The 24,746-nt window shown below is 41.5% G+C and overlaps 1 protein-coding gene across 1 annotated transcript in view; it reads left to right on the plus strand.

The window, feature by feature from the left end:
• The window catches only part of PHAF1 (phagosome assembly factor 1), a 149,445-nt gene that overhangs the window by 86,694 nt on the left and 38,005 nt on the right, over window positions 1-24,746 (plus strand). Inside the window, exons 8-10 of the mRNA XM_053700334.1 lie at window positions 14,331-14,428; window positions 14,504-14,616; window positions 14,775-14,908. Coding sequence (XP_053556309.1) covers window positions 14,331-14,428; window positions 14,504-14,616; window positions 14,775-14,908 — 345 coding nt within the window. The remainder of the gene's footprint in view (window positions 1-14,330; window positions 14,429-14,503; window positions 14,617-14,774; window positions 14,909-24,746) is intronic.

The raw sequence follows: 24,746 nt of genomic DNA on the forward strand, positions 1-24,746 counted from the left end.
GTGCCTTTTTGTATTTGGTCCAAGAAAAAGAAAATTGCCCAGCACCTACTGCAACCAGGTACACGCTACTGGGGTCCTGCACATACCCCACTAATCAAGTCAAGAAATATAGAGAGTAGCAGCACCACTTGGTAACTTTAACAACTTTTTATTAAGACATCACAAAGAAAACATAGCACAACGTTTCGGTCAACACCTGACGTTAATCATGTTGCATAAACATATATGCCTTACACCACTCAATTTAAAGCCCTAATGGGAGGAGTCTGGTACCTGTACAGGTGTCTCACATTTTACTTCACAGACATGTAGTGATAGACAATTTCAGGACTCCATCTAGTAGCCACAGGAATATTCATCTATACATATATTAAGACCTGGAAAAACAGCACACAATCACTATCATATATATTAATAAATTTCATCAGCACAAAAATTAAAGTTAAAAAAGCAAGAGAATATTTATATTACAGACATTAAATTCAAGTATATGTGTTACAAAATGTATACACAGAATGTTTATAAAGTGACACTCCAGTCAATTTCCCTATTCATACCCAAAGGGGTAAGGGACTGAAGGGTGTAAATCCAAAAAGTCTCCCTACGTTTAAGGATTTGTTGTCAACAACCCCACCCCACCCCCCCCCTCGTTGGTCTCTTGACCTGTTCCATCACCTGGATCCTTACTTGGGAAATAGTATGCCCTGCTTGAAAAAAATGATTAGATAGGGGTGCTTCCTTGTTCTTACAACGTATGTTGGATTTGTGCTCATTTATTCTATCTCTTATCCTACGTGTGGACTCACCGATATATGTTTCTGAGCAAGGACATTTGATAAGATAAACCACATACTCTAAATTGCAGGTAAAGAAACCAGGGATTTTAAACTTCCTCCCATTTAAGGGATGGACAAAATAATCCTTTTTAATTATGCTGTTGCTATTACAGCAACCAAGGCAAAGAAAATATCCTAGTTTAGGAGTAGATATATAGGTCTGAATACTTTTTCCTCTCTGGACCTATATCAGCTCTCACTAATTCATCTCTTATGTTTTTATATCTCCTATATGCAGGCATTGGTGATTCCTCAAATTCTTTAATCTGGGGGTTAAGGTCTTTTACTATTGGCCAATGCTTCTTAATAATGCCAATCACTTTTTCACTTAAGGGACTATATTGGGAAACAAACACCAAAAGCTTATTATCCTGTTTGTCTTTGGATTTTGTATTATCCCCTCTAAGAATAGATTTTCTGGATATGTCACTAATTTCTCCAATTTGCTGTTGTATGAGTTGCTCCGGGTAACCCTTCTTGTATTTGGACCTAATCTTAATCAGCTCCTTGGCACAACACATTTATGTGCTTCCCACACGGGGGAGAGTGAAAGTGAGTCAGTTGCCTTGAAATGAAAGTATTCAGACAGTAGGTTGAGTATATTGGTTGTAGTCACTGGGTTGTTCAATAAGGAGTCATCTAGTCTCCACACCAAGGAGGAGATAGAAATATCAGGCCAGTCAATAGAGCACAAAACCGAGGCGTGGTCAGACCATGTGATGGGATTGATTTTGTGGGTGTGAGCAAGTGACAGTCCAGTTGTGTCTGCAAATATGTAATCTATTCTGGAGTACTTTTTGTAAGGGTTTGAGAAAAAGGTGACATTTTTAACAGTTGGGTGAAGTACCTGCGGAATCTGCGCTGCGGAATCTGTTGGCGCTCTACAAATACCTGATAATAATAATAAAGTACCTGCCAAACGTCATGGACTACTAGGTTTTTTTAATTGTGACAACAGTGTTTTAATTGTTTTAGCGGGAACGCAGGAGAAGCCGTCCGAAGTGTCTAAAGAGGTATTGAGAGAGACATTAAAGTCCCTCCCCCTAGAAAAAGTATCCCCTTTTGGAGTTCAAGTATTTTATGAAGTGTTTTTTTAAAGAAAGGGACATGCGAGTTGTTAGGAAAATAAAGATTAGCTAGGGTGATTGGTCGGCCAAAAAGCAGGCCAGTCATAATTAAATAACGTCCTTCAGGGTCCCCTTGAATATGTGTGGGCTGGAAGGAGATCTTCGAATTTAACAAGATTCTTACCCCACCATTTTTAATGGGTCTAGATGCAAAGTGTGTTGTGGGATAGTGTTTGTTATACCATTTGGGTTCCTTATTTCTTGCAAAATGTGTTTCTTGCATGAAAAGGATGTCACCCTTCAGTCTCTAAAGGTCGTTTAACACAATGGACCATTTTCCCGGGCTGTTAAGCCCCTTGACATTAGCCGCTATTAGTTCTATAAACTGTAATTCTTTGGGCAAGATTTCGAGTTAGTAATTTTTTAGGTTATTCTATGCCCCCTATTTTGAAGAGGGGGGCTGGTAAGGGGAGGAGGGGGAAAAAAGGGGGGGCAGGAGGAGGGAGGAGAGGAGGGGCTAGTAGAGGTAAATAGTAAATTAAGGGGGGTAGCTAGAGCGTGAGAAGGGAGAGGAAGAGAATAGTTAGTAAAGTAGCAGAGGAGGAGTTACAAGGCAACTGTTAGAGGTAGGTTAAACAGACAAATAATAAACAGCAGTAAACAACAGTATTACATACAGCAATAGCAATTACTGTTTAATAACTTGTTTAAGTACTAGAGGGGTAGTATCCCCAGTGTAACCATCAAAGTATGGTAGTATTTATGTGTTGGGACTATGTATGAGCAATTTTATCTTCTCTATGTTATTTAGGGGTTTCTTACTTGGGCGTATTATGTAAGCGCTCCTGTCTAGCGATAAGCAATGTTTGTTGGGTATATCTTGTTTGTTGTGTGTAGGTCCCAAAGAGGGAATGGCATTGAAGGGGCCACATAGGTGCTGTGTAAACTCTGTAGTTATATTGTGATGATCCTGTGCTATGTGTTGATTTCATTATGTGGAACAAAAATGTAACACAACATTTAATAATAACTTTGAGATATTAAGAATGAGAGTTTGAAAACTTATCTGAGAGTTTTCATAGTTGCCCAACGAGAGAAAGTCTAAGATAGTCCTTAGTGGTGCTCCATTTTCTTTCTTTTTTTTCCCCCCTTTCTTTCTTTTTACTTATTTTCTTCTTCCCTTAGAGGGGTTATTGTTAAAGGTGGTTATCAGATCAGTTGAGGACTAATTTCCAGGTGGTCAGAGGGAGGTTTGCCCGTTGTAGTAGATGAGTCAGCGATGGAGGGACGAGGATGTCTAGGCCCAGAGTTTTGTTGAAGTTGAGTAGATCCGAGAGTCTTCTGAAGGTTGTGGAGATATTGTCCTTGGTTGCAATTAAACATGTGGGGAAGCCTTAGCGGTAGATGATGCTTTGCTCTTTCAATACAGTTGTTATGAACCTCAAATCTCTTCTTTTTTGCAAAGTGGTGGGACAGAGGTCAGAGAAAATTTGAATTTCAATACCCATGTGTGTCAGTGTTTTTTTTTTTTTACAGGTGCTTCTCAGGGTATCCTCATTATCCTTGAATGACAGCAATTTGATCATAATGTCCCTTAGGGGAGCTTTATTAGGAGGTTTAGGTCAAAGGGCTCTATGGGCGGGTTCTATTGATATAAGAGGGAGTGCTTTTGACTGTTTGGAAAAGATCTTGTAAATATCCATGTAGGGCGGTAGAGGAGATATGGACTCGGGAACATTCCTAATTTGCAGGTTGTTTCTCCTGCTTCTGTTCTCAAGGTCCTCAATTTGATCCATTAGATTCTGCACCACTTCTGTTTGAACTTGCATGTTATCTGACTGTTGCTGCAGATCAGCATGTAAAGCTCCTTGCTGGTCTTCAATTTGTGTAACTCTGTGTTCCACTGCATTGATATCTTTTCTAAGCTCGCCGAACTGGTTTTAGACTTCCTTCATAACATCTTTAATGTCTTCCTTAGAGGATAAGAGCTTGAAGTCCTCCTTAGTGTCATAGTTGAGAGCAGTTGGGTCCACAATGTGGATTTGTGCTGGAACTGTTTGGCGAGAACCAATTTGTTTGTCCCTTGGGGAGGCGGCAAGGGGGTCTGCAGGCTTAAGGTAGCTGCTCATTGTTGAAGATCTTAATTATTTGGGCTGCTTAGTGGGTTTTTTGTTTGGCATTACAGAGTGTATGTATGATGTAGCGGACCGCATCAGCAGCAAAAGGAGATTAGTAGCAGAGGCTCACTAGTAGAAAGCTGTGTATAGAGAATTATTGGGCTGCCACATTAAGCACCTTAGAGACCCTTTATTAGAGTGGATATAACTCTTATTGTGTGCAAGAGCAGTTGAGTCAGTGTAAGGTCGCAGTTTTTACTGCTAGCTTGTTGATCAGTTTCACACAGTGGTAGTTTGAAAAACACAGTTCATAGGTAAGACTATAGGCTGTAGATGCACACAGGATTGAGAGTGTTATGTGCAAATCTGTGATGTGCTGAGAGATCAAATCCTGTTTGTGGGTCAGCTTATAGGGAGCTACTGAGCAGTATAATAAAAAAAATTAATCTGCAGATTTGAAAATCTATGAGGTGCAGAGGCCTTTTCTGAGACCTTTCCTGGTGCTGTGCCCCTATTATCGTATGTTCTCACCTCTGGATGATCCCTTCCCATTCCGTTGCAGTGAATCAGCAGATCCTCTCACAGGCTGTGTTCGCAGCAACAGTGTCTGTCTGCTTGTCGTGTAGCTATGTGGGTCAGATGATGTGCGATATGCAGGCCTCTGCAAGCAATGATCGCAGGTCTCTGGTGGAGGTATGTGGCTATTCCAGCCATTGTTTGACCCACCCGCAGTACACTGCTCTTAGGAATTTTGCCTCTGTGGACCGGCAAGTACTCAAGGCTATTCGTTGGCTGTTGTGTGTAGGCCGCTGCAGTGGGTATTCGGTTCTGCGCCACTGACAGGCTTTGCAGAGTCTCCAGGGGAAGGACAGCTCATGTGTATCTAGGGTGCTTCAGGAGCTCATTTCTGTAGAAACCGGCTATTTTGAGTTGCTCATTGTGTACACGGTTACGCTTAGGGCTTCAGAGCAAACTATTTTGCAACCATTTCCCTGCTTGGCCAGGCTCCGCCCCGTCATAATCTCTCTTTTTTTAATGAAAAAAATAAATATCATCAACATGTTTAAAAATAACTTTTTCATACACAAGATCAAGATATTTTTTGCGGTTAAAGCCTGTTTTGTTCATTCAGATGTTTTGGTAGCATCCGAATGTGGGAGAAGGGGGCACTCGGCGCCTTCGTCTTTTTTCGGAGCCACATTTATTCTTGTGAAAATACAACACACTAAGAACTAGATTTACACATCCCTAATCTATTTAAGAATATAAGGTAGAGAGTCACAGGGACTTGCACAATATTGGTACCGACAAATGAGAATGAATGTTTTTTTTTTATAGCGGTGAAGGGAGTTGAAGATTGAATTAAAACTTTATATTAGATTAGATTAGTTTATTGTCATTGTACAGAGTAGACAACAGAGACAACGAAATTGTAATTAAATATCTAACCTATCCTTTACACAAAGTAGTACTATAATGGTAAATCTGACAAAGGACAAGAGTAAAAATCAAGTGGCTTGAGCAAAAAGTTTCCATACCACAAAAAATAAAGTACAATATGCAGGTGTAATAAAGTGCAAGTGCAAAAGATTAATTCCATACCAAAGGAATATGTATATGTGTATAAAATACAATATAAGAAAATTTTCACATTCTTAATCACACGTGTGTATATCTAATAAACAAGTAAGTGTTAACACATGTAATAGTGAGTAATAAATAGTTAAATAGAAAATAGTAAGTAGACACTATGTGTGAATTTACATTGTGAATGTGATGTGAATTATGTAAAATAAAAGTGGAGTGAATTAAGACCATTGACAGAATAATCTGTTAAATTAAGTTAAACAACCATCAATTCAGCACTTTGTTGTTAAATAAGAGGTCCATTTCTTGGGGAAAAAAGCTATTCCTAAACCTAGCTGATTTGCCTTTTAAGCTCCTATAACGCCTCCCAGATGGTAAAATGGCAAATATTCTGTTGCTAGCATGAAAAGGATCTTGAATAATTCGATAAGCCCTTTGAAGACTGCGTCTACTTTGATGATCTTCAGTAGAAGGTAGCTGAACACCTATAATGTAATGGGCAGTTTTAACTACTCGTTGCAGAGCTTTACGATCAGAATTAGTGCAATTTCCATACCATACAGTAATGCAATTTGTGAGAATACTCTCAATAGTACAGCGATAGAAATTAACTAAAATCTGAGTAAATAATTTGACTTTTTTTCAGTGATCTTAAAAAATAGAGACATTGTTGAGCCTTTTTCACTAAAATTGAGGTATTCAGAGACCAGGACAAATCTTCAGAAATATGTATGCCCAAAAATTTAAAACTTGATACACGTTCAACCTTGATTCCATTTATATAAATGGGCAGATGTAAACAGCAATTGGATTTCCTATACTCAATAATGATTTCTTTAGTCTTTTTAGTATTTAAATCCAAGTTATTCTCAGCACACCATGTGACCAGATACATTATTTCCTCTCTGTAAGCTGACTCGTCGTTATTACTGATCTGTTCTATCACAGTAGTGTCATCAGCAAACTTGATGATGTTATTAGACACATACTTAGACAAACAGTAATGGGTTTAAGAGAGAGTATAACAATGGACTCAATACACACCCTTGTGGAACACCAGTATTAAGGGTTAAAATAGAAGAAATATGGTTACCAATTTTTACTAATTGAGGTCCATTTGTCAAGAAGTCCAAGATCCAGTTGCAAAGTAAGGTATTAATGCCTAGATCATGAAGTTTGGCAACTAATTTAATAGGAATAACCGTATTAAATGCAGAGCTGAAAACAATAAACAGCATTCTGACATAGGTGTTATTATGATCTAGATGGGTAAGGGCAAAATGTAACGCTGAAGAGAGCATCTTCTGTTGACCTGATCTGGCGGTAAGCGTATTGGTTAGAATCCAATGTAGGTGGTAAACAAGTTTTGAGATGTGCCATGACCAGCCTCTCAAAACATTTCATAATAGCTGAAGTAAGTGCAATAGGGCGAAAGTCATTTAGACTCACTGCTGCAGATTGTTTGGGCACAGGAATGATGGTAGTTTCCTTAAAACATATAGGAACAGTTGTTTGAGCCAAAGACAAGTTAAAAATATCAGTAATTACTGCAGCCAGTACTCCAACACAAGATCTTAACACATAGCCAGGAATATCATCAGGACCAGCTGCTTTGTGTACACCTAGCCTAGAGAGAACATGATACACTTCGGCAACCGAAAAACTCAGGGGCAGTTCATCTGGCAAATGCACAAACTTAGTGATTGATTCTTTATTATCACGATCAAAGTGGGCATAGAAGTGTTTTAGTTCATCCGGAAAGGAAACATCATTAGTTGTGGGAACTGCGTTTGTGGATCTATAATCAGTAATAGCTGATTTAATTTAATTCTAGGATTTGAGGAAGTTCTGTAAATTAAAGGTGCACTTACACAAATGTTTTCTGTCTTTTTTTTTTTTTTAAAGAGCAGCATCTAAATATGCTGATTTTGTTTTTCCTTTTCTCCAACATAGGTGTGTCCGGTCCACGGCGTCATCCTTACTTGTGGGATATTCTCTTCCCCAACAGGAAATGGCAAAGAGCCCAGCAAAGCTGGTCACATGATCCCTCCTAGGCTCCGCCTACCCCAGTCATTCTCTTTGCCGTTGTACAGGCAACATCTCCACGGAGATGGCTTAGAGTTTTTTAGTGTTTAACTGTAGTTTTTATTATTCAATCAAGAGTTTGTTATTTTAAAATAGTGCTGGTATGTACTATTTACTCAGAAACAGAAAAGAGATGAAGATTTCTGTTTGTATGAGGAAAATGATTTTAGCAACCGTTACTAAAATCCATGGCTGTTCCACACAGGACTGTTGAGAGGAATTAACTTCAGTTGGGGGAACAGTGAGCAGTCTCTTGCTGCTTGAGGTATGACACATTCTAACAAGACGATGTAATGCTGGAAGCTGTCATTTTCCCTATGGGATCCGGTAAGCCATGTTTATTAAGATAGTAAATAAGGGCTTCACAAGGGCTTATTAAGACTGTAGACTTTTTCTGGGCTAAATCGATTCATTATTAACACATATTTAGCCTTGAGGAATCATTTAATCTGGGTATTTTGATAAGATTATATCGGCAGGCACTGTTTTAGACACCTTATTCTTTAGGGGCTTTCCCAAATCATAGGCAGAGCCTCATTTTCGCGCCGGTGTTGCGCACTTGTTTTTGAGAGGCATGACATGCAGTCGCATGTGTGAGGAGCTCTGATACATAGAAAAGACTTTCTGAAGGCGTCATTTGGTATCGTATTCCCCTTTGGGCTTGGTTGGGTCTCAGCAAAGCAGATACCAGGGACTGTAAAGGGGTTAAAGTTAAAAACGGCTCCGGTTCCGTTATTTTAATGGTTAAAGCTTCCAAATTTGGTGTGCAATACTTTTAAGGCTTTAAGACACTGTGGTGAAATTTTGGTGAATTTTGAACAATTCCTTCATATTTTTTCGCAATTGCAGTAATAAAGTGTGTTCAGTTTAAGATTTAAAGTGACAGTAACGGTTTTATTTTAAAACGTTTTTTGTACTTTGTTATCAAGTTTATGCCTGTTTAACATGTCTGAACTACCAGATAGACTGTGTTCTGAATGTGGGGAAGCCAGAGTTCCTTCTCATTTATATAAATGTGATTTATGTGACAATGACAATGATGCCCAAGATGATTCCTCAAGTGAGGGGAGTAAGCATGGTACTGCATCATTCCCTCCTTCGTCTACACGAGTCTTGCCCACTCAGGAGGCCCCTAGTACATCTAGCGCGCCAATACTCCTTACTATGCAACAATTAACGGCTGTAATGGATAATTCTATCAAAAACATTTTAGCCAAAATGCCCACTTATCAGCGTAAGCGCGACTGCTCTGTTTTAGATACTGAAGAGCATGACGACGCTGATGATAATGGTTCTGAAAGGCCCCTACACCAGTCTGATGGGGCCAGGGAGGTTTTGTCTGAGGGAGAAATTACAGATTCAGGGAACATTTCTCAACAAGCGGAACCTGATGTGATTACGTTTAAATTTAAGTTGGAACATCTCCGCGCTCTGCTCAAGGAGGTATTATCCACTCTGGATGATTGTGACAATTTGGTCATCCCAGAGAAACTATGTAAAATGGACAAGTTCCTAGAGGTCCCGGGGCTCCCAGAAGCTTTTCCTATACCCAAGCGGGTGGCGGACATTGTAAATAAAGAATGGGAAAGGCCCGGTATTCCTTTCGTCCCTCCCCCCATATTTAAAAAATTGTTTCCTATGGTCGACCCCAGAAAGGACTTATGGCAGACAGTCCCCAAGGTCGAGGGAGCGGTTTCCACTTTAAACAAACGCACCACTATACCCATAGAAGATAGTTGTGCTTTCAAAGATCCTATGGATAAAAAATTAGAAGGTTTACTTAAAAAGATGTTTGTTCAGCAGGGTTACCTTCTACAACCAATTTCATGCATTGTCCCTGTCGCTACAGCCGCGTGTTTGTGGCTCGATGAGCTGGTAAAGGCGGTCGATAGTGATTCTCCTCCTTATGAGGAGATTATGGACAGAATCAATGCTCTCAAATTGGCTAATTCTTTCACCCTAGACGCCACTTTGCAATTGGCTAGGTTAGCGGCTAAGAATTCTGGGTTTGCTATTGTGGCGCGCAGAGCGCTTTGGTTGAAATCTTGGTCAGCTGATGCGTCTTCCAAGAACAAGCTACTTAACATTCCTTTCAAGGGGAAAACGCTGTTTGGCCCTGACTTGAAAGAGATTATCTCTGATATCACTGGGGGTAAGGGCCACGCCCTTCCTCAGGATCGGCCTTTCAAGGCCAAAAATAAACCTAATTTTCGTCCCTTTCGTAGAAACGGACTAGCCCAAAGTGCTACGTCCTCTAAGCAAGAGGGTAATACTTCTCAAGCCAAGCAAGCTTGGAGACCAATGCAAGGCTGGAACAAGGGAAAGCAGGCCAAGAAACCTGCCACTGCTACCAAGACAGCATGAAATGTTGGCCCCCGATCCGGGACCGGATCTGGTGGGGGGCAGACTCTCTCTCTTCGCTCAGGCTTGGGCAAGAGATGTTCTGGATCCTTGGGCACTAGAAATAGTCTCCCAAGGTTATCTTCTGGAATTCAAGGGGCTTCCCCCAAGGGGGAGGTTCCACAGGTCTCAGTTGTCTTCAGACCACATAAAAAGACAGGCATTCTTACATTGTGTAGAAGACCTGTTAAAAATGGGAGTGATTCATCCTGTTCCATTAGGAGAACAAGGGATGGGGTTCTACTCCAATCTGTTCATAGTTCCCAAAAAAGAGGGAACGTTCAGACCAATCTTAGATCTCAAGATCTTAAACAAGTTTCTCAAGGTTCCATCGTTCAAAATGGAAACCATTCGAACAATTCTTCCTTCCATCCAGGAAGGTCAATTCATGACCACGGTGGATTTAAAGGATGCGTATCTACATATTCCTATCCACAAGGAACATCATCGGTTCCTAAGGTTCGCATTCCTGGACAAGCATTACCAGTTCGTGGCGCTTCCTTTCGGATTAGCCACTGCTCCAAGGATTTTCACAAAGGTACTAGGGTCCCTTCTAGCTGTGCTAAGACCAAGGGGCATTGCTGTAGTACCTTACTTGGACGACATTCTGATTCAAGCGTCGTCCCTTCCTCAAGCAAAGGCTCACACGGACATCGTCCTGGCCTTTCTCAGATCTCACGGATGGAAAGTGAACGTGGAAAAGAGTTCTCTATCTCCGTCAACAAGGGTTCCCTTCTTGGGAACAATAATAGACTCCTTAGAAATGAGGATTTTTCTGACAGAGGCCAGAAAAACAAAACTTCTAGACTCTTGTCGGATACTTCATTCCGTTCCTCTTCCTTCCATAGCGCAGTGCATGGAAGTGATAGGTTTGATGGTAGCGGCAATGGACATAGTTCCTTTTGCGCGCATTCATCTAAGACCATTACAACTGTGCATGCTCAGTCAGTGGAATGGGGACTATACAGACTTGTCTCCGAGGATACAAGTAAATCAGAGGACCAGAGACTCACTCCGTTGGTGGCTGTCCCTGGACAACCTGTCACAAGGGATGACCTTCCGCAGACCAGAGTGGGTCATTGTCACGACCGACGCCAGTCTGATGGGCTGGGGCGCGGTCTGGGGATCCCTGAAAGCTCAGGGTCTTTGGTCTCGGGAAGAATCTCTTCTACCGATAAATATTCTGGAACTGAGAGCGATATTCAATGCTCTCAAGGCTTGGCCTCAGCTAGCGAGGGCCAAGTTCATACGGTTTCAATCAGACAACATGACAACTGTTGCGTACATCAACCATCAGGGGGGAACAAGGAGTTCCCTGGCGATGGAAGAAGTGACCAAAATCATTCAATGGGCGGAGACTCACTCCTGCCACCTGTCTGCAATCCACATCCCAGGAGTGGAAAATTGGGAAGCGGATTTTCTGAGTCGTCAGACATTGCATCCGGGGGAGTGGGAACTCCATCCGGAAATCTTTGCCCAAATCACTCAACTGTGGGGCATTCCAGACATGGATCTGATGGCCTCTCGTCAGAACTTCAAAGTTCCTTGCTACGGGTCCAGATCCAGGGATCCCAAGGCGGCTCTAGTGGATGCACTAGTAGCACCTTGGACCTTCAAACTAGCTTATGTATTCCCGCCGTTTCCTCTCATCCCCAGGCTGGTAGCCAGGATCAATCAGGAGAGGGCATCGGTGATCTGGCCACGCAGGACTTGGTATGCAGATCTGGTGAATATGTCATCGGCTCCACCATGGAAGCTACCTTTGAGACGAGACCTTCTTGTTCAAGGTCCGTTCGAACATCCGAATCTGGTCTCACTCCAGCTGACTGCTTGGAGATTGAACGCTTGATCTTATCGAAGCGAGGGTTCTCAGATTCTGTTATCGATACTCTTGTTCAGGCCAGAAAGCCTGTAACTAGAAAGATTTACCACAAAATTTGGAAAAAATATATCTGTTGGTGTGAATCTAAAGGATTCCCTTGGGACAAGGTTAAGATTCCTAAGATTCTATCCTTCCTTCAAGAAGGATTGGAAAAAGGATTATCTGCAAGTTCCCTGAAGGGACAGATTTCTGCCTTGTCTGTGTTACTTCACAAAAAGCTGGCAGCTGTGCCAGATGTTCAAGCCTTTGTTCAGGCTCTGGTTAGAATCAAGCCTGTTTACAAACCTTTGACTCCTCCTTGGAGTCTCAACTTAGTTCTTTCAGTTCTTCAGGGGGTTCCGTTTGAACCCTTACATTCCGTTGATATTAAGTTATTATCTTGGAAAGTTGTTTCTAACAAAAACATTAACCAGGAGATTATCGTACCTTCTCTGTGTCCGAAACCAGTTTCGAAGAAGGAACGTTTGTTGCACAATTTGGATGTTGTTCGCGCTCTAAAATTCTATTTAGACGCTACAAAGGATTTTAGTCAAACATCTTCCTTGTTTGTTGTTTATTCCGGTAAAAGGAGAGGTCAAAAAGCAACTTCTACCTCTCTCTCGTTTTGGATTAAAAGCATCATCAGATTGGCTTACGAGACTGCCGGACGGCAGCCTCCCGAAAGAATCACAGCTCATTCCACTAGGGCTGTGGCTTCCACATGGGCCTTCAAGAACGAGGCTTCTGTTGATCAGATATGTAGGGCAGCGACTTGGTCTTCACTGCACACTTTTACCAAATTTTACAAGTTTGATACTTTTGCTTCTTCTGAGGCTGTTTTTGGGAGAAAGGTTTTGCAAGCCGTGGTGCCTTCCATCTAGGTGACCTGATTTGCTCCCTCCCATCATCCGTGTCCTAAAGCTTTGGTATTGGTTCCCACAAGTAAGGATGACGCCGTGGACCGGACACACCTATGTTGGAGAAAACAGAATTTATGTTTACCTGATAAATTACTTTCTCCAACGGTGTGTCCGGTCCACGGCCCGCCCTGGTTTTTTTAATCAGGTCTGATAATTTATTTTCTTTAACTACAGTCACCACGGTATCATATGGTTTCTCCTATGCAAATATTCCTCCTTAACGTCGGTCGAATGACTGGGGTAGGCGGAGCCTAGGAGGGATCATGTGACCAGCTTTGCTGGGCTCTTTGCCATTTCCTGTTGGGGAAGAGAATATCCCACAAGTAAGGATGACGCCGTGGACCGGACACACCGTTGGAGAAAGTAATTTATCAGGTAAACATAAATTCTGTTTTTTCATTGATAATGTGCCGTAAACTCTTTTTACCCCTTAGTGACCAGACCATTTTAAAATTTTCTTACTGTTAAGGACCAGGGCTGTTTTTACATTTTTGCAGTGTTTGTGTTTAGCTGAAATTTTCCTCTTACTCATTTACTACCACACTTATTATATACCGTTTTTCTCGACATTTAAAAGGACTTTCTAAAGATACCATTATTTTCAATAAAGGGCACCAAGAGAATGAAGTAAATTTATAGTGGACATAAATTGAAAACTCTGTTGCATGCTCTGAGCTGTGAAAACGTAATTATGACTTCATGTCCCTGCTTGGTTAATATAAGTCAATGAGTATTATTTGGAACTGCACAACAGATTCAAATTTAAAGGGACAGTCAACACCAAAATTGTTATTGTTTAAAAATATAGATAATGCCTTTACTACCCATTCCCCAGCTTTGGACAGCCAACATTGTTATATTAATATACTTTATAACCTTTAAACCTCTAAATTTCTGCCTGTTTCAAAGGCTCTTTTGACAGCCTCTTAATCACATGCTTTTGTATTAGCTTTTCACAACAGGGGAGTGCTAGTTCATTTGAGCCATATAGATAACCTTATGCTCACGCACGTGGAGTTGTGCCTGGCAAAGCACTATTTGGCTTAAATGCAATTCAATAGATAATAAATAAAAATCATGTGATCAGGGGGGCTTTCAGAAGAGGCTTAGATGCAAGGCAATCACAGAGGTAAAAGGTGTATTAATATGTTATTGGTTAAGATGTAGTTGTTGGAAAGATACCAGATGTATAAATTAGATATGTGCAAATACCTTAACATATATCAATGATTTCAGTATACTGATGCAAAGAAATGTTTACAGGAAATTTAATTTATTGGTTTCCTAAGTAAAGAGCAATACATTTTCTGTAGAGCAGCTAATGTTTACATTGGTTCAGGCAATAAGTACTGTCTGTGGGAAAACCTGGAAAATGTACATATGTGGTTACCTTGAGCAGGGCCTTATTCTTTTTTTATTCTTTTTTTATTCTTTTTTTTTTTTTTTTTAAATCGCAGCCCAATTTTGCACATGGTCTGGCTTCCCTTCAAATCCCCCATGGAGCCATGGTGAAACGCATGTATATCTACAGTGGTAACAGCCTCCTGGACACCAAGTGAGTGCCTTTCTATGGCAATGTTGTGATTAGCTGTGTGCAGTTCTTTGCTTGATGTTTTCCCCTTCTTGGCAGGGCTCCCAGCATGCCCTTGGGCTGCTATCAGGGTAATGTTTACGCAGAGAGTGTTGATGTTCTGCATGACGGTTCAGCACCTTCAGGACTTCGACTTCGGCTACTCAGCACAGGTATACCTCAGTATGTTCATACTACAGCCTTTGTGTATAGTATGTATACTGATTAAACATACACCTACGGGAACACACGCTATACAGCAGTTTCTATGACATGCAAAAAGCTAGCTTCCTTTGTCTCTATTAGTAACTGTCTGCCTCTCATTTGGCAGGCTGTGGCCTTGGTGTTATGGCAGACACTAAGATGAGAGTATCTGACAGATCTGTGCATTTTGGAGACTCCTGTCAAGATGTGCTGAGCACACTAGGGTCTCCTCACAAAGTCTTTTACAAGTCTGAGGATAAGGTGAGTAGGGAATAACAGATGATTATAGGAGCAAGAGGACAACAAGAAATGTATTTATTTATTGCTACACTGGAAAATAACCATAACTTCTTTATACAGTTTATTATAACCAACCCTCACCCATTGCAATAAACACTTACTGATCCAGCCCTAGATTAAATAAGCCAAAAGTGACCCAACCCCCAAATTGCAATTAACCCTAACTAACCAGGCCTCATTAGAACAGTAGACCAGAAGCATTGCCCACAACCTCTGCCATTGCAAAACTCCTATGCTGCTCTTGCCAAACACACTTGTGATGAGGAGATTGCTGTTTCTGAGCCCGCTGAAGCTGTAACAGGTAATTTAAATCTATTGGTACCTGATTCTCCAGGTAACATAACACAGGAAAGAACTGCAGATGTGTTTTTGAGGAAAAGACTGTTAGTGGGTGACTCTATTTTGAGGAATGTGTATTTAGGTGAAAGTAAAGGAGAAGCAAGGGAAGTTAGATGTCTTCCAGGAGCTACTGCTCACAGGGATAAGAATCGTATTTTGAGAATTGTTAAGGCAGCAGGAAAGGGAAGTGAGTTAGATGTGATTGTTCATTTAGGAACAAATGATCTGGCTAGTAATCATGTTGCTGCTGTTCAGAAAGAGTTTTGCTATTTTACCTGTGTATGGCCAGGAAGCAGGAAAGGTGGAGCGGATAACAACATTTAATTCTTGGTTAGATAAGTGGTGCAGGGAACGAGGATTTGGTTTTATTGGCCATTATAGCTCTGTTTGGAAAGATACTAGGTTATTTAGGAGATATGGCTTCCATTTGTATGTTAAAGTAACAGAGTATCTGGGAGAGGAGTTCAAATGCTTTATTAGAAATCATTTAAACTAATAAAGGGGGGTAGCATTAATATATCCACCTGCCCCTACAGGATGCCAAAACTGTTAGTCCAAGTAACAATTCTAGAATTTCTAGTAGAAAAATTCTTTGTGCCATGAGCACAAATGCTCGCAGCTTAGGAAATAAATTACCTGAACTCATTTCAATAATGACTAGGGACAACTTGGATTTAGTAGCTATAAAAGAAACATGGTACAATGATTTGCATGACTGGGACATAGTCATACCTGGATACAGGTTATTTAAAAAGAACAGAGTAGGAAAGAATGTTGGAGGAGTTGCTCTGTATGTAAATGAAAATATAGAGGTTACTGAAATTGTAGGAACAAATGATGAGGTGGAAAGTATTTGGGTGACTTTGGAAATTGGAGATCAAAATGTGTTTAGAATAGGGGTTGTATATAGGCCTCCATTGCAGGATGAAAAACTGGAAATCTGTTATTAGAATAACCAAAATGACTATGAAGGGTAAGGTTATAGTACTGGGGGACTTTAATTTGCCAGATATAGACTGGAAGATTCCTTCTGCTATATCAGCTAGAAGCAGGTATATTCTTGAATCTCTGCTAGGGGAATCACTTGAGCATTAGTTAAGGAACCAACTCGTAAGGAAGCTATATTAGATCTAATACTTACAAACAGTGATGATTTCAGATGTGTCTGTAGGTGAGAAACTTAGGATCCAGTGACCATCAATCTGTTTGGTTTAGTATTCATGTGCATTAACTGTCCACCCAGACTAAAACAAAAGTTTTAGACTTTAGGAAGGCAGATTTTTCATTAATGGGAGAATACCTAAAAAAACTATTTAAAAGGGAAAACTCTTATTGCAACAATGGGAATTTGTGAAAGGTGCTATTTTAGATGCAACCGCACACTGTACTAGACATGTCTGTAAAAGTAAAAGAAAGCGGAAACCAATTTGGTTTTCCAAAGAAGTAGCACATGCTGTAAAGACAAAAAAGATAGCTTATAAAAATTACAGACACACACAATCAGATGATGATATGAAAATATGGAGACTCCAACAAAAAAAGACTAAGCAGTTAATTAGGAAGGTTAAAGCTCATGCAGAAGAGAATATAGCACAGTCAGTAAAACATGGGGACAAAACATTCTTTAGATATATCAGTGAAAGAAGAAGAAATAAGGTAGGAATAGTAAAATTGAAATCAGTTGATGGTAGAATAATAGAAGGAGATAAGCAGATAGCAGACTGTCTCAATGATTACTTCTGTTCTGTTTTTACAAAAGATTGTGAAGATAGAATGTCTACATTAAGGGATGCTACGAAAAATAAAAACAAGCTTAACAGTAATCTTTTTATAGAGGATGAGGTTTTGTTAGCATTATCAAAAATAAATGTTAAAAAGGCAGTGGCTGATAATATTCATCCAAGGGTTTTAAAAGAACTTCGATCAGTGCTAACTGTCCCATTAACTGATCTGTTTAATCAGTCACTATTAACAGGAGCTGTCCCAGATGATTGGAGAATAGCAAATGTAATACCTCTACATAAAAAGGGCAGTAGAGAAGAATCTGGTAACTACAGGACAGTTAGTTTAACTTCAGTAGTAGGGAAATTAATGGAAAGCCTCTTAAAAGAAAGAATTATGACTTACATAAAGACAAACAATTTAGAGGACCAAAATCAGCATGGTTTTACTTCAGGAAGATCATGTCAGACTAATCTAAAGAATTATGACTTGCATAAAGACAAACAATTTTGAGGACCAAAATCAGCATGGTTTTACTTCAGGGAGATCATGTCAGACTAATCTAATTGACTTCTTTGATTATGTAACAAAGGTATAAGACAAGGGTGGAGAAGTTGATGTACCATATCTAGATTTCAGCAAAGCATTTGACACCGTCCCACACAATAAACTAATTCACAAACTGTATCTCCTTGGTCTAGATTCAAAAATTGTGAACTGGGTGGAATGCTGGCTTAAGGACAGAAAACAAAGTGTCTTAGTAAATGGAGTTCATTCAGCAGAGGGGGCTGTTACTAGTGGTGTTCCTCAGGGGTCAGTTCTGGGGCTTGTTTTGTTTAACATATTTATCTGTGATATCAGCAAAGGGGTACAGGGGAAAATATGTCTGTTTGCAGATGATACAAAAATTTGTAACAGAGTGGATGTTCCAGGGGGGGGTAGACAAATTGAGAAGTGATATACAACAATTGGAGGCGTGGACAAACGACTGGGATCTAAAGTTTAACACAGCAAAGTGTAAAATAATGCATTTAGGGAAGAAAAATCCAAATGTTAATTACAGACTCAATGACACTTTACTGGCTGTTACAGATGAGGAACAGGATTTGGGAATTATTATTTCAGATGATTTTAAACTTGGTAAACAATGTAGTAATGCAGCGAGTAAGGCTAGCAGAATGCTTGGATGTATTAGTAGAGGTATTTGCAGCAGAAATAGTAAGGTTCTTATGCCACTTTATAGATCATTAGTTAGGCCTCATCTTGAGTATTGTGTGCAGTTCTGGAGGCCATATCTTCAGAAGGATATTAACAAACTTGAATCTGTGCAAAGGAGGGCTACCAAAATGGTACATGGTCTAAAAAATAAAACTTACCAGGATAGGCTCAATTACCTAAATATGTATAGCTTAGAAGAGAGAAGGGAAAGAGGTGATATGATAGCAACTTTCAAGTACGTTAAAGGGCTTAGTAAAACTGAGGCTGTGTGTATTTTACATAAAATGGAAAATTCAGATAGACTTCCGGTGGGCGGGCTGAAGAGTGAGCAGCCTGGAGAAGGAGCTCCGGAGCTGAAAATCTTTTAAAAGTGGCATTGCCATCAAAAATATACTTATACAAGTGAGATTTCTGCTCCCTACAAGCCCAAGTGCATACTGGCCTTGGTACATCTGGTGCCTGGCGTTTTCGATGCTGGTATATTTCATCTACCCCCACCGCAAGCACGTTAGCACAGAGAAGTGCATTTGTAAATAGTAACCCCAGTGCTTCTGATAACAGCGGAGGCAGCTGAACAAACCCCTGGAGGCGATTTAGACACTAAGGACTGGACTCTTAACACTCAGGGCAAGAACTGGACTGAACAACTAAGGCTTAATTGTCCCTTGGTCACCGGTCAGTGGTACCGGTGGAGATCGCCCCTTCAACTACCTGAGCTGAGTGGATTGATCTGCAGCCGCCTGCTACACTTACCGGAGGAGCTCCGAGGAGAGTGGTGAGACTGGGAGGCTGGAGGTGGTGACCGGAGTCATCTTTGCCGGCAACATCAAGCGCATATTAGTGGCGCGAAAAGTCCGGTCGCCATCTTGACGGGCAGGCAGTGGAGTGTTCTCCTTCCCCACAGGCTGCGGACTTGTCGAGGCACATGAGAAGTGTCTGTCAGAACGAAACGGACTGCTTCTCCAACAGGCTCCAGCACAAGAGGATCGCTTCCTGGCATCAGCAACTGAGAAGGCAGGGTAAAGTAGCACACACGCTCCTACACATGAGTCCCTCTCACGCAGTTGTGAAGCATATTCTTATCTGACACTGGGGTTGGGGAATCACAGTCTGCTCTCATCATTAACACAGCGCAGCAAGGAACTGGGCCTGCTGCACCTCAGACAATTTTGTGTTATATGGGATCCTGGACATTAGGTGTGTGGCAAAGTACAGGAACAATGCACAGAGAGATTTTGACTTTTTGACCACTTTTTGGGGATAAGGCTACATCCCAGACCCAAGTTACACTAGCTTGCTACTCTACTAGTCTCAGTTATCCATAACTTGACACAGAACAGGAGAGACGCAGAGAAACACTGAACTGTAAAAACTGGGACTTTGTACAAGGGATCCCAGAAGGGTGGAGAGCTAAACTAAATACTTGTGAATGTTGTGAATATTGTACTTCTTTTTGGCACTTTTGTCAATCACCTTCCTTTTATGTTTGTTGTCTTTCTCTTGTTCATTGCCTTATTTACTTGCTACTAAACAAAGTGTGTTATTTTGCACCAGTACATGGATAGGTTTCTGTCTAGTGGCAGAATGTCGGGCAAAAACAAAAATGTAGGCAAGGGTAGGGGAGCTGCTGACCAGCTGCAGGAGGCACCTTCTAGTGTGCTGGAACCCAATACAAGCTCCATTGACACACACGTGGTGGTTCAGCAGCTCTCCTCCATCTTCCTTCCAAAAATAGAGAGTTTGCAAAAAGGGCTGGACCATCTGACAGGGGAAATGAAGCAGTTCTCAGTTAGATTCACAGAAATGGAGGATAGAGTGTCAGGGCTAGAGGACACTTCAGTAACTCATGACACCCAACTAGACGCCTTGTTGAAACAAAACATAAATTTACACCAGAGGTTGGAGGATCTAGAGAATAGGTCACGCCGCAATAATCTGCGCATTGTAGGTATACCTGAAAACGTTAAGCCTAAAGACCTCACATGCTTTGTGGAAGACACTCTGCCTAGGCTTCTCAAATTGACCCCAGCAATATTTAAGGGTAGTGTGGAACGGGCGCACAGGGTGGGCCCAGAAAGGCAACAAGAGAGGGGAAACACACAACCTAGGCAGGTTATGGTTAAACTGTTACACTTTCAGCTTAAAATAGAGTTACTGCGTGCATACAGAAAGACCTCCCCAGTTTTGTTTGAAGGCACTAGACTCCTGATTTTTCAGGATTATTCCTCTGAGCTTATGAGGAAACGCAAGGAATTCTCCCCAATCTGCTCAGAGCTAAACAGGAAAGGTAGGAAGGTGTACCTCTTGTATCCAGCTAGACTAAAGCTATCGACCTCCTCTGGCCCCAAGTTCTTTGATTCCCCGAGAGAAGCCACAGAGTACCTAAGAGTCAACAGGGAGGGAGAGGGAGCAAACTCACCTAGATCACCCCGCTCAGATCCGGGATGAAAATCAAGAGTGAATACCTAGAGTAATATCACAGCTTACACCCTAAGGGGGGTTAGCCCTAAATCTGATCACTGGTTCTAAATGTTATATTGTTATGTATACTTTTACAGATAAGTTTGATTATTTTGCTATTCTTCTGTGTATAGTGCTGGTTGCACTCAGAATAATGACCCCTCCCTTTAAGTGTTCTTCAAAAGAAAGATTCTTGGACAGGCTCCCTAACAAAATTAGAATTCCGACCCCGAGCTCAAAACCTCCTTATGGGGTACCCCAGAGTTTACTTTTTCTTTGTTTATCAATAGAACAGCAGGAACAGCTCCTGCGTCTACCACACCCATATGGCTGCTACTTACCTTTCTACGCCTGTAGAGCTGGCTGCAACCCATCACCTACTTTTTATATCACAGCTAAACTAATTAAGGACACTTTAAGGGGTGGCACTATAGCTCAATGCCCAAATGTGGCGTACCTGGAACCTAACAGCTTAAATATTTATGATAATATAGGTAGAAAAAGAAACCCCCACTCCAAAGAGCTGTATGCTATAATGTACTCAAGTAGGAGGCTTCAGATTTCTGGTATACGATGTAGTGAAATGCTAAGGGCAGGGGAGGGAGTTTGGAACACAAATACTGCAAGGGCCCTGAAAAGGGTTAACTTTGAGCCAAACTAACCATGCCTATGTATTGCATCAATATGTTTAATTATGCAGCTAAGATTGTTTATCATGTTTTGTTTTTATTTTATGTTATGTTGGTCACTGGTGATATGGTCACTCATTCAACTATTAGCCTCTGTGAGATTGAATTGTTTGCTCTACACTTCGAAGGGACTGACTCCCAGTTGTTTACCCCAGGGTTGCATTATATTCAGCTAAAGAGTATTTTTCCCCTACTGTTACAACCAAGGGAACAACAGAATCCAACTTTATACCAATCATATTTATTCAACTGTTACATACCCACTTATACCTATAGAATTGTCTGGAACTCATTGCCCAGTTTTCAAATAGACATGTTAGTCCATTATACCTCAAGGAATGGTACACTGAATCATCAGCCGGATGTGGCGTGTCCGGAATACATTAGTTTAAATGCACATGACAGTAGAGATGTGATACAAAATCCCCATTCTAGAGAGTGTTATACCCTACTAGCTCCTGAAGCTGGGCTGTGTGTGACTAGATTGGTTGATGTAGAGTACTTTTTTGTGTTTGTGGAAGAGATGGGAATTTTTTTTTTTTTTTTTTTTTTTTTTTTTTTTCTCCCCGCCCTCTATCCCTCAGATCAGGATATGGAGGAAGTCGGAGACCTAGGGCCACTCCCTGATCACTAAATGACGATAAGACTTATGTCCTGGAACGTGGGGGGGATTAACTCCCCCACTAAAAGGAGCATGATCCTGACACATTTGAGACGCTTAGGAACGGACATTGCGTTCCTACAGGAGACCCACCTCTCCGAGGAGGAACACGAGAGATTGAAAAGAGATTGGGTGGGCTCGGTGGAATATGTATCACACACTAGAGCTAGCAGAGGCGTAGCAATCTTACTGGGAAAAAGAAGCCAGACTGAGATACTGACTACCCACAAGGACCCGGAGGGGCGATACTTGATAGTGCAGGTGAAAATTCACCAAAGAATATTGGTACTTTGCAATATCTATGCACCAAATTGCAAGTCAGTCGCATTTTGGACCAAACTTGTCCAGGACTTGACCCCATATGTAGGCATGGATGTGGTATTAGGGGGGGACTTCAATCTGGCCCCAAACCCTTTATGCGACAGAATGCAGGACCCGGATCGCCCTAGGGCAGGGAAGAGGCCTAACGGCAAGGGAACCTTTGAAAAGAAAGTGTTTTCCAGACTCACTGACTCCTTACAACTGGTAGACATTTGGAGGTTGAGAAACTCGGAAAGCAAGGATTTTACTTGCATATCCAGAGCGACCCCAACACTTTCTCGCATTGACCTCTTTATGATCTCCCCCAACATAATTCCGAAGGTCACTAGAACCAAAATACATAGCGTGGTGATCTCAGATCACGCCCCAGTCGAATTGGAATTCTCTGTGGGCCCTACTATCACGAACAAGAACACGCTTAGATTTCCGAGTTATCTCTGCACCTCAGATGCCTTCATCAAATATTTGGTCCATGCATGGAATGATTACTATACGGATAATCAGAACCATTTGGATACACCCGAATTGTTTTGGAATACAGCCAAAGCGGTGTTAACGGGAAACATCATTTCCTATGTTGCCACATTACGTAGGAAACTTCAGGCTAAGCTACAAAGCTTACAAGAGAACTTGACGGGGTCCTACCAGACCTATTGCAGGGATCCTAACCCCTCAACAAAAGACAAATATCTTACTTGTAAAGGGGAATTGGATGCATTTTTGCACCATCAAGCAGTGACACAGCTTCTCAAAACTAACGCCAAGTATTACCGAGGAGGTGACAGATCGGGCAAACTACTGGCCTCCCTGACATCTCAACGGGACACGCGCAAGCCTATTGCAGCTCTTAAATACGGCAATAAAATTCATAAGTCTCCCCAAGCAATCGTGGATGTCCTGGCTAAATACTTCACCGATGTATACTCTTCTCAGAGGGTTCCTTCCGAGGAGTTTATCTCTTCCTTCTGGGAGGGCCTAAACTTACCGCAGATTAGTCAGGAACACTTAGAGGCTTTAAATGCAGCCATCTCTCCTGAGGAGATACTGAAAACAATCTCCTCTTTATCTAATGGTAAAGCGGCAGGCCCAGACGGGCTGCCCATAGAATTTTATAAGACGCTGAAAACTCAAGTCACCCCTATTCTGACTAAACTGTATAACTCATACTACAAAGAGTTGACTCCCCCCTCAAAATTATTCACCATGGCGCATGTATCCCTGATACCGAAACCTGGGAAAAACCTGGAATTACCTGAATCTTATCGCCCCATTTCCCTGCTCGACTCCGACTACAAGATTCTGATGAAAATCTTGACGGACCGGCTAAAATTTATTCTTACAGAGATCATACACCCCGATCAGACTGGGTTCATGTGCAATAGATCCTCGGTAACCAATGTCAGGCGTGTTTTACATGCGATTGCACATTTCAAGGGTGGGTCGATAACGGAGAGAATACAGGATGAATCAGAGGCCTTCCTGCTGTCACTTGACGCAGAGAAGGCCTTTGACAGAGTGGTTTGGAGCCACCTGTTCGACTCATTACGGCGCTTTGGCTTCTCAGGCTCCTTTTTAAGATTTATCTGCAATGTCTATGAGACACCCTGGATTCATGTCATGGCAAATGGGCTATTCTCTCCTCGCATTGTTTTACAGAGAGGTACTCGTCAGGGATGTCCCCTCTCTCCCCTCCTCTTCAATCTGGCTTTGGAGCCTCTGGCTATCAAATTGCGAACTGTATTTCCTGGCATCGCCATAGGCGAAGCAAACCTGCATTCAGCTATCTATGCTGATGATATGCTTCTGTTTGTAGAGCACCCGGCAAAACATATTCCGAAAATTTTAGCAACAATAGACGCCTTTGGATCTTTCTCGGGGTACCGAATAAATGAAGGCAAGTCAGAGATTTTATGGCTACGAAAGCACCCTGTGCAGACTACTGCCTACCCATTTAAAGATGCCACCCCCAATATGACCTATCTGGGGATACATTTATCGACAGACATTGATACCTTATATCATAGTAACTTCTCCCGGGTTTGTAAGGACATCCAACAAACGCTAGAAGGATGGAAACGGCTACCTGTTTCCCTATCGGGACGAGTGGGCCTGATCAAGATGGTGATTCTACCACGAATCTTATACCCCATCCTGATGTTACCCTTCCTATTAACAAAGCAGGACCTGGCTATATATACCAAAGCCGTCACGAGTTTTCTTTGGAAAGGGGGTAAACCAAGAATAGCCATCGCAAAATTATACGCATCCCCGTCTCAGGGAGGACTGGGACTACCCAACCTTAGACTATATAATTGGGCGGCCTTGGACCGCCTAGTGTTAGATTGGCAACTGAACACTTGTCATTTTTATGACACTGCGCTAGAGGAGT

Source organism: Bombina bombina, chromosome 1 (assembly GCF_027579735.1).
Source record: "Bombina bombina isolate aBomBom1 chromosome 1, aBomBom1.pri, whole genome shotgun sequence".
Classification (NCBI taxonomy): Eukaryota; Metazoa; Chordata; class Amphibia; order Anura; family Bombinatoridae; genus Bombina; species Bombina bombina.